We start from the raw sequence: 17,489 nt of genomic DNA on the forward strand, positions 1-17,489 counted from the left end.
CTCCACGGTTCAACTCTCTGGGGGGGAGCAGGAGCTGTCAAAGATCCCCAGATGGAGGGAGCGAGAGCAGAGACAGAAGGAGGTGAGGAGGTTGTGGGAAGCAGATAAAGCAGCCACCAGAGTTGGTTTTATCATCTCAAGTCAGAGTCCATCGTGCAAAATGGGCTCGGATAAACTGAAAGTGGTGAAGACGATCGACACTGGAACTAGTTGTGTTCTCAAAAAGACCCCCAACCTTCATGTTTTGGGAGCACAAACTCATCTCTGTCTGGAGCCTCGAGACCACAAGTCTCTATGGACCGTCTGCAACATGTGAAGTCACGTGACACGCTCTAATCCTAACCCCAGCACCACCACGAGGGAGTCACGTGGTGTTTGAGACAGAGTCATGGGGATACATTTTATGCTAAAATTTCATGCTAAAAAATCAAAAGGAAGATACATTTGAACAAACTACTATAACAAAAAAGTAAAAATGTTTATTCTTATGATAAATAAATGCACTTAGGATGATTCAGACAAACATAAATAATAATATTTTATAAAATATATATAATAGAAGGGGGTAAAAAAAAAAAATCAGGCAATTCAGAGAGGTTAGAAAAAAAATGTCATGCTTTAAAAAAGTAAAACCTTACTGAGAAGTTTATTAAAAAATAAACTATACAACATTGGATAATAATCTTTAAAATATTACATTTGTATGTAATATATCACAAATTCTAACCAAAGCATATACACGTTATAATAATAGCGTAGCATGAACATAAACTCGAGATATAGGAATAAAATAAATAAATATATTTTGATAGATTTAGAATTTTTTAAATAAAAACTAATAGAAACGTTAAAATGAGGGGGAAAAAAAGTAATTTTCACGCTTGTTTAAGTTATAATTTAACATGTCACCTCTGCTTGTTTAGAAATGAATCCTTGTCTGGAATCATGTGACTGTTGGTGGACAGAGCGGAACAGAACCTGCTGAACTCTCGAGCCTCATCTCTGAGGCCAGTTCCAATGGTCTCCACCAGCAGGTAGGACGCGTCCGTGTGTGTGTGTGTGTGTGTAGGGAAGTATTCGGAGTTAGCCGGCTCAAGTGTCGGGCGGTGGCCGGCTCAGACGGCTAATTGAATCAGAAGAAAAGGTTGTGAGGTTGCAGCTTCGTTTTGGCATCAAGTGATGAATCCCTGGAGGAGGAGCAGCTGCTGACACAGGCGGGTTTAACAGCGAGCCAGGGGACCATAAATAAGGCATTATGGACAAGGGGGGGTGAGTTGCTGGCTTAAGTGTGCCACTTTAAGAGGACCTTAGTGCCATTAGTTGTGTGTCTGAGCGGGGTGTGTGTGTGTGTGCAGTGGCGCTCCCTGCTCAGACAGCAGCCTGAGGGACCCCAGCATCTCTAGACGTGGACTGCTGCTCCTCAGCATTGTTTGTCAGGACGCATTACGTCAGCGGAGACCTACAACCTCCGAGCTTCATAAATCATTTCCCTCAATGAAAGTGGTCAAACGTAATCATTAGATGGTAAATTTAACTGCTTTTTTTTGTTTAAAAACTGACAGAAGCTGAGGAGAACTGGGGGAACATGAGGGGAGATGAAAGGGAGCAAGAGCAAGGAACGTGGAGGAAGAAAGAAATCTAGCTGCATGAGTGAAAAGGTGATAAATCCCGGTGACAGCAGCGTTCAGCTTTAATTGCACGGTGTGTTGATGGCGGTGATTTAGGAGGTCCAGAGACTAAATATCATCTCCTTCTGCTGCTTCAAGGTCAGTGATGGATATTTATAGCAACCCCTTCGAAGTGTCAGCGCGACAGGGAAGAAGACCCTCTGACCTTGACCCAGCCCACTCCAGTGGCTTCTCCTCTCTGTGCAGAGCAGGAATGTGGGCTTGAGCTTGGCGTGAACTTGAGACTTGTTGCGTGTATCTACGTGGACAGTGGGGTCAAACTGGGTTCTAGTGAGGAGAAACTACTTCTCCAGGAAAAGGAAGAGGAACACTAGCGACGCACAAGGAGGTTTGCAAATGAACAAACTGGCCGAGTTATTTGCAAAGCAATCTAGCGAGAACACATCTTCATACCTTCCTCAGTCAGAGTGCGGTCACTGCGGATTCAAGTCCACGCAGCGTGAAAAGCCACAGAATTTGGGAGAATTGAAGTCAGTCTCAGGGAAGCAACAGAACATGACAGGAGGTGTGACAGACGAGATATTTAGGGAGCCTCGCGCTGGTCGGGGAGAGGGGGGGGATAAGCGCAGAAATCTGGATGTGCTTTAAAAGAAGCGGCTAAAAATGCATCTTGGTTCGGAGGATTACCGCGATGCGCCACACCAGTTCAAGGGAAACTAAAAGTGGCAGCAGAAGAAACGTGCTGTGACACCTTCGACTCTTAATGCCTGGTTCTGTTTTTGTCTTTCTTCCTTCAACAGACTGCTTCTGGCGCACCATGTTCTGGAGTCTGAGCTGACACACTCAAGCAACTGGAACATTATGACCACTTCAACAGTGTTTGTGACGCTGTTCCAGAGAGCCCCCTGGTGGACACCAATGTCACCACACGTATAAAACATAACTGCATTGTTAAAATCCATGGCAATTGTCCTCCAACTGAAATGTTCCAGAAAAATCTCCAATGGTGACAGACGGGCGATCAATAACTGAAGCGATCACTCAGGGTTTGTCCTTTGGTAGGAGCAGGCGACCGCCCCCTGTTTTACATGTGGATGGATGAGAGCGCAGACGGCCCTGACAGGAGGCTCAGCGGACACCTGCGCGGATCTAACTGACAGATGAATCGATGCTCATCTCCAAAACACATTCCAGTGGTCATAACTGCAGCCGCGCGTCACGGCGCTCTACAACTGGAGACTGAATCCAGGGCTAACAAAAAGGCCCAGAGCAGGGTGGACAGGAGCAGGTCCTGGACCCGGTGGGCGGAATTGATCAGCACGTGTTGCTGTGACATAAATCAAGTGTTAAAAGGACAATCAGTGGGACCTCGGCGAATATCGATTAGCCATTATTTGAGCTAACGAGCCTCGGGGAGACGGAGCGGCAGTGGCTGTGCGGGCGGTCGATCCCGGATCAATAGGTCTGGCACAGGTCTGACTGGTCCACTCCAGCGGGAGTCGGTCCCAGCGGTTCCGTTTGCATCCGACACTCCTGTGAACACCGACGCGAAAGACAAACACGGAGACTCCACCTCATTCCAGACACGCGCTCTTTTCTTTTCTATTGTTAAATGTGTTTTTGTTGACATTTTCTGATTGTATTGACTTTATTAATTTCTTTATTCTTTATAAAATTGCGATTAATATAGAGAGAATTTTAGAGTTTTTGAAATGTTTTTTTTTTTTAGTTTTTACATTCTTCCCTACATAAAAATCTGTTATTGTTTTATTTAGTAGACTTCTACCTTATTTTATAGTTTGGATTTTGTCAGTTGACTTTAGAGTTATATCTTCTTTTTGTATGGCCACAGCAGATCATCCTCCTCCATCTCACCCTGTCCTCTGCTTCCTCTTCTCTCAAATCTACAAACCTCATGTCCTCCTTCACCACCTCCATAAATCTCCTATTTGGCCTTCCTCTCCACCTTCTGCCTGGCCGTTCCAACCTCAACATCTCCCTACCAATGTACTGGCTCTCTCTCCTCTGCACATGTCCAAACCATCTCCATCGAGCCTCTCTGACTTTGTCTCCTAAACACCTGAGCACATGTGCTGTCCCTCTGATCCTATCCATCCTGCTCACTCCCAGAGAGAAGCTCAGCATCTTCATCTCCGCTACCTCCAGCTCTGCCTCCTGTCTTTTCCTCAGTGCCACTGTTTCCAAACCATACAACATTGCTGGCCTCACCACCCTTTTGGACACTTTCCCCTTCATCCTTGCCGACGCCCTTTTGTCACACATCACACCTGACACTTTTCTCCAATGATTCCATCCTGCCTGCACCTGCTTCTTCACCTCTTTCTCACACTCTCCATCACCCTGGACAGTTGAGCCTCAGTACTTAAAATCCTGCACCTTCTTTATCTCTGCATCTGCAGATAGTTAAATCACATTTTTTGTGCGTTTTATTTAACATCAATTTCATCAACATCATTCTGTGAGGATCAACATGGTTTTAATTGCCTGTATTGTTTTTATTTATGTTTCAAATATTGCTCTCTTTGTAGTTGCAAGTGTTTCTGCTGAGTCATCAATTTTTTTTTTTTGTCAGGACGACTGTTTGGACCACCTGAGCCGACACTGACCACAACAGATCCTCTGGAACTCTGGACTCTTTCAAGACTACTCTCTCTCACCTGAAACCAGAAGCTCCTTCTGTTGAGGAGCTCTGGATGACTCCGAACCACCTGACACCCTGAACCCTTCTCGGATCAGGTTTCGGTCCACTTAAGAGCCCCTGGCAGGAACCAGACGTCTAACGCCGTCAGAGACCAACAGAGGGAGACGTGAGAGACGCAGATGGTTCGTAGAAAGCTAATCTGTAGATCTGGAGTGGCCACCTGAGACGGGGGGGCGCGTGGAGGGAGAGGGGCTCTGAAGCGTTGACAGCTCAGCAGCTCACTTTCAGCTCCTGCGGTACCCCGACAACGCTTGTGGGCTCCAGCCAGCAACTGGAGTCGATTAACAAAGTTTCTGAGAAAACTGCAGGGTGGAGCTCTGATTTCATCCCACAACTCCTCAGAAGTCCACTCTGTCATCATTTCCTCCTTAAACCCTGCCAGCAGCTGTCGGGCCGATCCGGTTGGGTCAGCGCCGCCAATCAAAGCTGCAGATGAACAGTTTGGCTTCTCTGTTCTGTGCACGAGTCTAAATAGCTTAAGGACTTTCCCCAACAAATGATCTGGTTCCATTAAACAAAGACGGCAACGCAAGTGTGTGTTTGTGCGGCTGGATGCCAAACACAGACGCACCTGTCGGGCAGGAGGGCGGGACGTGACTTGGGGGGCGGGACAGGTCAGATTTATGTCGCAGGACGACGGTGTCACATCACAGTGCCCCCTGCTGTAGCGGAGGAGGAAATTTCAGACGGTGGCGTCACATGTTGGGGTGCGGAGAGCTTTCGAGACAAAGGAGCCAAGCTGTAGTCATGTGTGGTACATTTGAGGATGTGTTTGTTTGCCTGAGCTGAACCACTAGCCGCTGACGCTCCACCAGCCTCATGAGGGCAGTTAACTCTGCAAGACAGACGCTTGGTGAGTCACACAAGAGCGAGGAGCCGGAGGCAGCGTCGGAACAGAAACAGGGCGACGACTCTTCGTGGAAGTCGAACTGCAGGAGCAGCAGCGGCTCGCCGGGGAGCGTTAATGGCTGTGAACCCACATCACACGAAGTAGGACTTTCTAATCACCAAACGTCGGGTCGGACACCCCGGGGAGTCGCGGGTGGCGCTGGAGTCTGTGTTCTCAGACGCCCCACGCTGAGCTCGGCATAAAAGCAGCACTTCCCACATCTGAGTGTTTCTGCCTTCACTGATGATTAACCCCGAACCTCGCTGACGCTTCAAAGAGACAATAGAAAGATCCAATCTCTGTGAAGACGGCGGTCCAGAGCTTTGGCACGGCGAGTCCAATTCTGATGTGATGAGAGAGTGAAGATAACAAGGAAGTCAGAGTGGAGCTCAGGCGGACGCATCAACAGATTCTGTGCGAACTGGCTCCACGTTCTCATGTCTGCTGCGGTTCTGTTCCACCGTCTCAACAGTGCACAGGGTTGCTCCTCTGAAGCCGTTGGTCACTAAAACCATGTGTCACATCTTTCGGCTATGAAGTTCTACACACCACAATTACATTTCCGTCAACTCCCCAGCAATCTTCATCATTAGACCAGCAAAACAAAAGTCTCTTCATGCTTCTGTGGCAACTATATTACTTATATTTTCAGAATATAATAAATGCAAATTATTCTAACATATTTAATTTTGTTAATTGCATTGATATTTATTGAAATTATGAAATTACAATTAAAGTGCCAATTTAATTTCTATATTTTACAGCCCTGACTCATTCATTTTAGGGAGTTAAACTCTTTTCATTATTCAATTCATTAAATTCGATTTATTTTTTTTTTTTTTCATGTATTTATTAAATGATTTCAGATGAAGCGATTAATTTGTCGTTGTCGTGACAGTTAATTATTCCGCCTCCTGATCAGTGTTAAAATCCTCTCAGAGAGGCTGAATCCCATTTCTAAATGAAGCGTTATACCTGATTCACGAGGCTGAGGGAGTTGGATTCGCTCTCGTCACCTCTGCAGGAATCAAACTCAGAAACGCGTGCCCCCTAAATGAATTCAAACAAACGTCTCCTGGCTGTTAGGGGAGCGTGAAAACTCCAGTAAGGATGTTGTAACACGCTGCAACTCCCCGCGAACGGCACACTAATGACTCCTCTGCTTCACACGCCCCGACGCTTTGTTTCCCCGGCTCCACGCCGAAATGCTTGAAATCCTTCAGAAAGGCTGCAAGCTGTTTCCTCGCCTGTCTGTGTGACTGTTTGTCGGTATGAGAAGTTGCAACTGGGAGGAGGCCCCGGGGCAAACCCGGAGATTGTGTCTGTCAGTTGACAAGGGAGCACCTTTGTACTCCACCAGTAGAGAGGGGATTCAAGCTCAACCTCATGTAAGGTTGGACGGAAGCAGACAGACCGATGGAGAATATATGGAGAAATAAAAGTTCAACAAGACAAAACAAGTTAACAGAAACTACCAAACTGTGGCAACTCAAACAACATCAAGCTAAACATGATCACATGACTACTCCAGATTTACAGTCCCAGTGAGATAAGAGAACTGTGGAGCCTCTGGCCCTCACCCTAACCATTCCAAACAAATGACTAACCTTAACCAGGACTCTGACCCAAACTCAAATTCAATCATAATGACCCAGTTACTATGAAGTTCTCATCCTCAGATCGAGGGCTAACCATGTGGGGACCGACAAAAAAAAAAAGGTCCCCACAAGGGCAGATAAATGGGCATGAACACACACGTACACACACATTTGTGTTGGACAGCTAAGTGCCAAGCGTGACATCAAATATGGGTCAACAGCCTTTTTGGGTCAGCCGGTGCTCTGCATTCGCTCCCCCCACTGTGACGGACCGGACCTCTGATACCGCTGCATATCTGCCCCCCCCAAACCACCACCACCACATTAACGCCCTGACATCATGTTAACACGGAGCTAATCAGAGCGAGGAATGTCGGCAAGCTTCATCTGATGAATATTAAACAGATAAAGCGGGAAGCGGAGCGGCTGACGGACGCCACTTCCTGCTTCTGACAGGAAGTAGGTCAAGACAAAAGCCTGCCGCAAAACTGCTGCTGCATTTTTTATACCTTAATAGATTTTATTTGGAGCCGCTCTGGAGACACGCTGAGGGAATGCACTGGCACTAAACGCTCTGTTTGTTTGGCGCGACAACTTCTCAAAAACGACATCCATTTTTCATGGATACAGTAGTCTTTGATCATTAAAAGTTGAAAATGGAACTTTCTGTGCAACTAATTAAACAAAACAAGAGAAAATAATGGTGACTGACAATGTGAACTAATTTGTTTTATGAAAAATGAGTGAACAAACTCAGAGATAAATTAATAGTCAAAGCAACAGAGAAAAAATACATGCAAATGTATTATTATTTTAGACTAAAAACAAGTATAGCAATATTAAAAAAAATTCTTTTTTCAGATATGTGATTTTATTTTTAAATGATATATATATACATATATATTTCAGTAATAATGGCGAGATATTTCGAGCCGAGAGGGAAATAATATACGTCATTTTTGAGTCACGAATGTTGGCACATGTGTCATACTTCAGAGCAGTTGTTCTAGTGATCGAAGGGATGATGTGACGGCTCTTTAAGCCTCCCAACATTTAAACAACAGCTCCCCGCTGGGCCCCTAAATATCGCCGCCCTCTGCGCTCTAATCAGAATTAAGTGTTTGTCGTCTGCTCGCTCGTCGTAATCCAAGATTACACTGTTGTCAAAATAATTATCGCCACAGTGTTCAACAGTCTTAACGTACGCTCGTGAGAAAGTGTTGATCAATTTAACATTCGCCGCCCGCCGAGTCCACCAGCTGTCAATCAAAGCGCCGAACAAAGACGTTAAAACGTCCCAAAAAAGGAGCGACGGCAGAGTCCATGTGTGGTGAGTCAGTCCAACTCTGTTGTGTGAGAGCTGGAGGCACCAGAGTCGCCGAGGTGCTTCAGGTAAACAAGGTCACCAGGGGTGGAATACTTGGAAACCTGAACGCTTGCAATAATGAAGGGAGTAGTTGTTCGCAGGATGAGGAAAACATGTTTAGACTTGAGCTCCTCTTGTTTGCTCAGGTTTGGTCCCAGACAAACACTTAACAGTAATCTTTACTATCTGAGGAAAACAGATGGTTCGACAGAGACGTCTCCCAACACAAGTTAACAGGATATAATTACCAGTCAAACACAACACAGTAACAGATTGTGCGACTCTGTTGGGTCAGATGCGCTGGATTACGACCACATGGGAAACAAACACACAGCGCGGCGGCTGGATTACGGAGGATCACAGAAGCACTTTAATCTACAGAGCTGGGATGTGGAGTCAAAGTTTGGAAGTTCAGTGAAATTATATTTACGCTCTCAGAGTCGGGTGGAGTGGAGTGGGGGTGGGGGTGGTGGGCAGGCTGGAGCTGAGCCGCAGAGACGCCGGGTCGGCAGGAATGTGAGATTAGCTGCGTGTTTGTTCGTGGAATTAAAGACGGAACTCATGAATTAAATCAAACAAACATGTTCAAGTCCCGGTCCTCGGGGAGGTCTGGGAGACTCAGGAAGCGGTCCTTTCATTTCAGTTTGGGTCAGAAGTCCACACCAGGAGGAAATTCCATTCTCAATAAGAATCACTAATCAGACCTCAGGTGTTCAGGAGGAGCGACTGCGCCGTTACTAATGCAGCGCCCCCTGCAGTCTGGCTCCACAGTCTAGCACTTGTCTAGTACTGTGACTAAGTAGGACAAACAACTGTACTGGTGATTTTTACTGCATCCGAGTTTGATAGCATCGAATGGTGCATCGAAACACAAGTAGTACTATTCATTGTGGTGGAAGTAGTTGTACTAGTCACTCAGTTATTGTTGTACTCGTAGATAAAATAGTAATAATGCTTTTGTTAACAGTATTTGTCGTAAAAGAAGTAATAATTGTAGTAATAGCGGTTGATGCCAACAATCACATGTTGTAATGTTGTAGTAGACGAACCAGTAGGTTAAGATGTGTCTGAGTGAGCAGTAGTTATGGAAAAACTTCTCACTAAAATCGCATTACTGGTTGAGGTTCTATCACTGGTGATGGTATTAGCGGTATTAGTGTTAGAAGAGTTTGACCTGTCACTCTCTTCCCTCTGTAGCAGGAGCTCACAGGTGACAGACAGACCAGCTCAGCCCCCTCCTCATCTCTCCCCCCACCCCGAGACCCCGACTCTCCCGAGGGAGATGAAATGTAATGGAGCCGATCCAATAAAAGCACAGGCTCCTCTGGAGAGCCTGAAAATCGAATCACGAAAACAATCCTCCGAGACGACGTCGCTTCCCGCTGAAGGTCGACGTTTGTTTGTGGCTCAGGATCCCAGCTTCTGTTGACAGCTGCGAGAGCGCAAATACCGTAGGTACTACTGACATCACAGATACTACTAAAGTGGAATGGAAGAGTAAACAACAATGACTACTTCTAGTTCACGCAGGAGAAGCATTTAAGGTGCTTTGCTTTCTGTTTATGCAGTAGCCACTAGCTAGAACGTTACACTATATGTCTTTATGCGTCTGTGTTTTTATTGAAGTAGTACTTTCATTTGTAGTTGTTAGACATTTCAAGGCTTTGAGAGAACTTTAAGATACAAATAATCAAACAATTAATAAATATTTTAAACAGCAGGGGGACGAAATGTTTGTGTCACCATAGCAACAAGTGTCGCGATCAAACCCCACACTCATCGTTAGATTTCCAAAGTCACTCTTAAGTGAAAGCTATGATTAATTAAGGAGATAATGACACACAGGAAACTCACACCTCTTTCTCTGGAAGCTTCCTCGCGACACAATCATAAATATTTGAAGATAAAACTAATATTTTGCTGTTTACCAAGGCGCTCCAGAGCAAGAGCTCCACATCAGAGCGTCGCTGGAAAACGACTCATGAATTATGGATGTTCTGCTGAGAAACCTGGGTCGTCCGGGGACGAGCGAAGGCAACACCACGGCTAAATGGGCCGGTTCAGAGCCGATCCGGAGAGCTCACGCAAATCTCCACAACGGCTTGGAAACGTGTTTCTCCGCGCTCGTCCACACGCATGCGAGAAAAACAGCGACAGGAAGTCTTTTGTTTACATTCCTGGATTATGCGCCTCAGACCTCCTGCAGCTTTCCGACCATTTCAGGCTCAGAGAGGAAGTGTACAGTGGCAGCAACTTCACGGACGTCGACAGAATTTTTGCAGACGGTGTGTCTGTGTTTTGGCCATCATGCTTATCATTCCAGATTTTTTGTTGAAAAAAACGAAACAAAAAATTACACATGATTATGGAGGAAGCACATGAAGCTTCACAAGAGAAGGGTTTCACTTCGTGGTCTTCATTACTGCGACCGCGACTGTTGAGGGCGACGAGTGAGGAGGCGATGAAAACAAGAGAAATAAAGAAGGACTGTGCGGCGGAAAGGTCGCAGGAGCCACAGAGAGGGACGGATATTCCACCCCGAACCCCCCCTCTCTGGCGAGAGAATGGCACATTGTGAGAAGCGGTCGGCGGCTGACATTTACCGCTGCACCTCTGCTGCTGTGATTATTTGCTCCAGCAGGTGAGCGAGCGAGCTGACTGACAGGAGACCCCGAGTGTGAGATGACTGGCACCTCGGGAAGACGGGGTGGCTTTTTTTAAGGTCAGAGGTCAACAAAATAGGTGTCAGAGAAAGTTCTGCGAGCCTGCGAGTGAGAGCTCCGACAGTGAGGACCAGCTGACCCAGATGGTTCAGCTTTAGACGCTTCAAGTCGTTCAATGATGTTGATGTTGAGTCCTCAAATCTCAGTCATGCGACCACGTAACTGATCAATCATGTGACACACAGAAGGCACGCTTTCACCGTGTCAATAATCAAAGCACTTGAAACCAGATGGCGAGTTGAACCCTACCTGTCAGCGGACGGCGGCCTGTCGTTCCGAGCTTTGCTGACTTGCGTGTAGAGGGTGTCGGAGTGCTGGTGCTGGTGGTGGTACGGCACGTAATCGTCTCGGGGGCTGTGAGGTCGACTGTCCAGGGTGCTGACCCCCACATAGGTGTGCTCGTCGTCTGATGCTCTCTCGGGCGAGCGGCTGATGTCCAGGATCTCTGCGTAGTCGCGCTCCCTGGCCTGGCGCTCCCGTAGCTCCCGGGTCTTGGCCTGGATCCTGTTGGGAAAAGTCAGGTCTGGGTTGGGGGCCAAGACAAACCAGTAGTGATGGCAAGCAAAATACAAGCTAGCTCAGAGGTCACATGGACACCCTCAGATAGGAAGGTGATGGCTTGGAGTGTCTGGGTGCACATGCATATCTGGCATCCACCAGAGCCCCCCTGGTGGAGAGAATAACTGTCGAGCACTGTCTCTGTCTGTGAACGCTCCCGGCACCTTCTGAACCTCCCGTCATGATGAGACACTTTGAGACCTCGAAATAAATCAACAACTCGCCTCCGCGCCGGATGTCTCTCACACCTGTGACTCATCGTACAGTATGCTCAAGCCATCATGTCGGGAATAAACGTTCTCCACAGCAGGTGGGGGGAGGGAGGGAGTCGACCTGTGATAATGGCGTCGGCAATTATCAAGGCATTATAACCAGCAATTATCTTTCTGCCGGAGCTTCTGCCGGCGCCGTTTTAATGGCATGAATGTGTGAGACGCGACCATGACTGGCAGCGCAGAGACGAGGGGTGGGGGTCTCTCTATGATCTTGGGCTACTTCTCACTTTTTAAATCTGAATCACTAATGGTGTTATCAGAGCGAGGGTCAACGCAAGCTTGTTTTCTGTGTGGACCAAGAAAAAGCACTGTGAGATGTAATTACACTTTTGTTGATCCAAACAATTGATGTTATGGTCTTCGATATCTAACCAAGGTTCAGCTCGTGCATGACATGCCAACACGGCAGCGTGTGCGGTCAGCGTTAGCTACTTTTATTGTTAGGTTTAATGGGCTTCTCCGGAGCGAAGATGTGGACGGTGGAAAACGTGTCGACAGCCGGACTCCAGTTAATAGCCCTCTTCCTAAAACCCTTCAGCTCTGGTGGGAAATGACTAAAATTAGGCTCCTTAAGTTGACTGATCTGCCACCACACATGAGTCTAATCCAGCCGGTCCGAGTGACAGCTCGTTGACTTTGGCTGAGTCGGCGGAATCGGACGATTATCTGAGGGCGCAGAAGGAAGTCGGACTCTGGCGGCAGCAGGAAGACAAGTCGCTTTCCCACTGGGGAGGCCACCACTGTGTACACAAGAGCGGTGGCTGATAAGATAAGAAGTTACACACCAATCCTGAGCTCAGACCTCACCGGCACCGCGACCCGAACCCATGACAATATTAAGAGCCGCACAGGTCAGCAGGTAAGGAAGGAAACTGTCAGATGCCAGGAGCAAAGGGATCCAGGGCTTAATCACTGTGAGCGAGTGGTGTGGCGCTGACGTGGCTGCAAACTGGAAATCTAGTTTCCACACTCAACACTACACCTTTAGCGAGGTTAGCAAGTGACTTGAGGGTCAGTGGAGCGGGCTACAAACTTCAGAGCTAGCTAGCCCGTACTTTAAATGACTTGTGCGACGCTCAAAATCACCACAAACATCAAGACGAAGCGACGTGTGAGTTAATTGTTAGCGCTAATGAAACCAGAACCACGAAGCTGCAGTAGGTGACATTTCCGGAACCTTCACACAACACAGGGAATTTTCTGCGTGCGACCCAGGGACCTTCCGGCGTGGCATTTGCAATAACCTTAAAACGATTTAATAGAAACAAAGAGAGGCTGTTATCACATCAGGGGGGCGATCTGCTCCGCGGAGAAAGAAAATTACAAATCTAATTTTCATAACGAGCCACCGCGGCGAGCACCGACTGCCGCTCCGTCTCGGTGCCGGGAATTAATTAGAATAGCGCCCGGCACGTTTGTGACATTTATGATGCAAAAAAGAGGTCCGTTCTGACACTGAAGTGGACGCGCACGAGAAGTTGCCACAACTTGTTTCATCTCGTGCTTCAATTTCCCGATAAACATCCTACTTCTGATACCACTGAAGTGGTGACAGCTGAGGTGATGGCAAGTTATGAGCCAGAATGACGTTTGAAAAAAAAAATTTACTTAAAACTATTTTGGTTTGTCGTTGCAGGTGGAGAACACAGGTGTGATCCAGCACCAGGTGGAGAAGTTGCTGGAGAAGTGGAGGTCACTGACTTGTCAACAGACGATGACAAGCAGTTGTGAATGAATGAATGGATGAACAACCGTACCTCTCCTGCTCCATCTTCATTCTCAGAGTCTCCTCCTCAGACACCTGCGTCTCGTCCGTCCTCCACTTGTTGGAACCTTTGCGTTCCATCTTGTCTCCGACGCGATCGTCTTTTCGGTTTTTACCGAATCTGGAACCACAAACAAAATGGGGGATGAAACACCAGCTTCAAATGACCCAACTGATGTCGCTACTGTAAGAGCTCCTGTGCTCTCAGTATCATGGCAAAGCATTCTCTCTATGAAGACGGCAATGCAACAAGAGCAGTCAAACTGGGACGTCGTGAGAGTTGATATGAACAACCTCATGAAACTGCAGAAGAAGAAACAATCTGACACCGGAGTCTTACATCCACGACGACAAATAAGATTATTCTATGGGAGTCTGGTCTATCAGAAAAAAAAAATCCTCAGGGACTTGTGTAAGTGACACAAGTTCAGAAGCTCAGTCAATGAACTCTGAAGAATGGAAGTGAAACAGAGGAGGAGCCAACAAACCTCTAGAGTGTGTGAGTGTGTCTCATCTAGCAAGTGCTTCTTGTGACTAAGTGGTGGTGCAAGTGTGTGAGTAATGAGTCGGTGAGTGAGCCTGTGAAACCTGGGATGAATGAGTGACTGAATTTGTGCATTAGCAAGGCTGTAAATAGATATAATAAATCAATGTTGTCATGTTAACTGGGAGATGTTTGTACACAAATCTAAATAAACATCAATATTTTGAGTTGTACTCTACTGGCTGATGAACTGATGAAATGGTGAACTGATGAACTGGACCGAGACTTCACAGACGCGTCCAAAAGAGCGTCCGTCCATCAGAGTGATAGAAAGAGGCGCGGCTGTGAAAGTGACCGGTGGACGAGCCGCCTTCCTTGACAACTCCAGTTGGACTCTCACAAGTGTCGACTTGTTCACTTGCTCTTTGACGGGAACAGGCGGCGCCGCAGTCACAGAGAAAATGCTGAGAGTTCTGGGCATGGAGCGCTGGCGCCTGGCGAGCGGACAGACGGCGCGTTGCTGCCGGAGACGATCAAAGCCGGACGGCGGTTGGCAGGCGACCGGGTTGGCAGCAGTTGAAGGTGGCGAGGCTCAGATCGCGGGCGAGTGCGAGGACTCGAGGGGACGTGACGGGTCAGGAAGTGGCAGCATCACACTTTGCACGCATGCTGGAGAATTCCGACCTGAAACCCGCTGGAGAACCGGTGTCGAGAACATCACGCTAAAATCAAATCTGAAAATCACACTTTTGGTGTTCTGGTGACCCTTGACGTTAAGATTCTCACAAACCTTCAACACATTTGAGTGGAAAACAGAGTGTGAAAAACAAACTGGAAAATACTTGAGGTGAGCGTTTGGCCAAAAAAAGTTACAGACATGGTTAACTTCATCAAATTAGTTTGGTCGCTCTGAAGGTTGGTGCACGGGAAAACTAGAGACTTCAAATTATCGCCCAAAGTCATACACTCTTAATGCCTTGAGCATCTGAGTCACATGGGCTCACTCAGACCTGAGAGACTCCAAATCGAGTAACAACTGGACTCCAGTGAAACGTGTCAAAGACTCTCAACTCGGGGAGGAGAGTCGAATCGCCACTTTCCCCAAAAGACAAGAAAGTGAAACGTACCTGAACATGTCTCCGAGTCCCTTCAGCATGCCCTTCTTGGACTTCCCCTTGTCCTTCCCACCATCCTGCTTCTTCTTCTCCTTCCCCTTCTCTTTCTTCTTCTCCTCTTTGGTTCGGTTCGTGCCGTTGAGCAAAGGCTTCTCGCCTACGTTTAGTGGCGTCTGGTCCGCGATCGTCGACACTGAGTCTCTGCCGGATCTGGAACTTTCCTCTGTGTCCTCCTCCACTGGACAGAGACAACCAGCGTCACTCAACAATACCAAGCATTTCACCCATTCATTTTTAACACTGTTTTGGTCCCACAACAACACACACACAGCAACTTCATTTTAAAGTCCAATTAAAAGTATCAATTTAAAATCCAATTAAAAGTCAATTTAGAATAAAATTAATGAATCATAAAAATATTTTGGCTTTAGCTATTTTAATAAACTCATTGCTGCATATGAGATGCAAAATTTAGAGTTATTGACTTGAGGATTGAATATCTCTGGTTTCTCAGTTACTTTGAAATTGAACTATTAAAACGATCATCTCTTAAATGAGAATTATGAGGAAGTGAAAACAACAAGGTGCAGTGAAAACATGACACTTTGATGACACTAAGAAGACTCACATGTCTCCATGCCTTCGTCGTCGTCCTCGGTGGCGGGCACTCGGTCGTACGACTTGTCGATGGCGGCCCTGAAGCTCTCGTTGCAGCCCCGGCCTCGGATGATACGCGGTCGGGGACGGTGGAAGGGGAGGTCGCCGTTCAGGGTCACCTCCGCGACGGCGGTCTGCAGGCTCTCCAGGGAGCTGGACTTCTTCAGACCCAGAGAGGGTCCGACATCCCGCGTGGAGGAACCTGAGGAGAGAGGTCAACGTTGACAACAGAACTAGAGAGATGGGAATATAATCTGAAAACAGTGCTACAAACGGTTTGTTAGGATTACGAAACAGCAACATGTGTATTGTTTATAAAATAGTCCTGCCATGAGGTTTGGTTCCAGTCCTCTGCCGTTGAACGAGCTGCTACATCAAAGTCTGTATTTTCACACGTCTCTCGCATCAGTAGATTCCTGGGCCGAGATCGAATTGTTTTCCTGCTCACGTCAAGTTCGACTCGTCAGATCAGAGGAAATAACATCAATTAAGTCCGGAATATTCAGACGAGCTGCCACGGATCCGGGCGGCCGCTGTGTTGACGCGCTAAATGGAGAGAAAATTGCGGCGAGCGGCACTGAGGTTGGCAGCTCCTGGTTCATTCTCATCAACACCTCTTGTCAGTTTGACGTCGACCATCAACCTGGAGGTGCCGCCGTCACCCTCAGCCAGGAGTCGACCAGGCACTTCTGAGATTAATTCGCCACAGAGCAGGTCTCTATCCAACCGACTGACACACTCATTACATCATCCATCCACGTTTCTAAATCACTCATTTATCCATCCATCATTCACAAATCCCCCCCACAATTTAATGCTCTTCTTTCACCCCACCATTTGTTAACAAACTCTAATCTGAATTTCAGATGGTCAGATTATTCTGGAGACTGAAGCCATTTGTTGGTGTGAACACATGATTGATTGATAATCTTGTAGAGGAAGATAAAAATCCTGCATTTATATTCAATGAAACACCAGATTAACACTGATAATCTGAATCAGATTACTGTTTAAATGCTCATCAGGAGTAACGCTGACTGTCATGGGTCTCATCTGCACTCATGTTTGATATATTTTTCGGGGGATCCACGCAGCTAATCCCGGCGGTGCTTACCTGCGTGAGCCTCGGGGCGAGTGCCGAGGTTAATCTCATCTGCGACTGTTAAAAGGAAGTGGGAGGAAAGACGGGGAGGGGCTCGGTTAGTACAGGCCACATTCCACATGCAAACAACCATGACAGGCAGGAGAGCAGCGAGACGGCCACCAGCACCGGCGGCATTCTGCTCGCACAGATTAGGCGGGATTAACAAGAGAGAGCAAGGAGAGCAGAAATCAAAGTCACATTTGTTATACTTAGTGTTTTGGACGTATACGGCGGCGGCGCTTTTCATGTAGCTCCTGGCATATGACAGCACTCTATGCTAGTTTTAAGGATTAGCATGTCATAATAGTAACAACTGTTACATTAGCAAAGATGCTGCAATGATTGATGGGAGAGCCCAGAACATTTACATTGAAGCATAACATTAGCACTAGTTTTGACTAGCATCAGCTGACCTGATCATTTTAATACCAGTGCTTCATACAATCACTTAAGTTAAAATAAGAGACATGACAATGTGTATTTAACATTAACCATTTCATGAAAGAATGTTAGTTATCAAGCATGTTTAAGTCCTGACTTCAGTTTCGTGAATGTTATAGAGCGC

At 46.9% G+C, this 17,489-nt stretch overlaps 1 protein-coding gene across 5 annotated transcripts in view; it reads right to left on the reverse strand.

Moving 5' to 3' along the window:
• pard3ab (par-3 family cell polarity regulator alpha, b) overlaps nucleotides 1–17,489 on the reverse strand; it is an 80,942-nt gene that overhangs the window by 13,889 nt on the left and 49,564 nt on the right. For 3 of the 5 annotated variants that reach the window (XM_053883291.1, XM_053883289.1, XM_053883292.1), the window contains 5 exons: nucleotides 16,895–16,939; nucleotides 15,752–15,982; nucleotides 15,136–15,361; nucleotides 13,517–13,645; nucleotides 11,176–11,430 (listed from right to left, as the gene is read on the reverse strand). In XM_053883291.1, the coding sequence (XP_053739266.1) occupies nucleotides 11,176–11,430; nucleotides 13,517–13,645; nucleotides 15,136–15,361; nucleotides 15,752–15,982; nucleotides 16,895–16,939 (886 nt within the window). Of the gene's footprint in view, nucleotides 1–688; nucleotides 2,105–11,175; nucleotides 11,431–13,516; nucleotides 13,646–15,135; nucleotides 15,362–15,751; nucleotides 15,983–16,894; nucleotides 16,940–17,489 lie in introns of those variants that run through there. The other 2 variants (XM_053883293.1, XM_053883290.1) reach the window with 2 other exon arrangements.

Source organism: Synchiropus splendidus, chromosome 13 (assembly GCF_027744825.2).
Source record: "Synchiropus splendidus isolate RoL2022-P1 chromosome 13, RoL_Sspl_1.0, whole genome shotgun sequence".
Taxonomy (NCBI): domain Eukaryota; kingdom Metazoa; phylum Chordata; class Actinopteri; order Syngnathiformes; family Callionymidae; genus Synchiropus; species Synchiropus splendidus.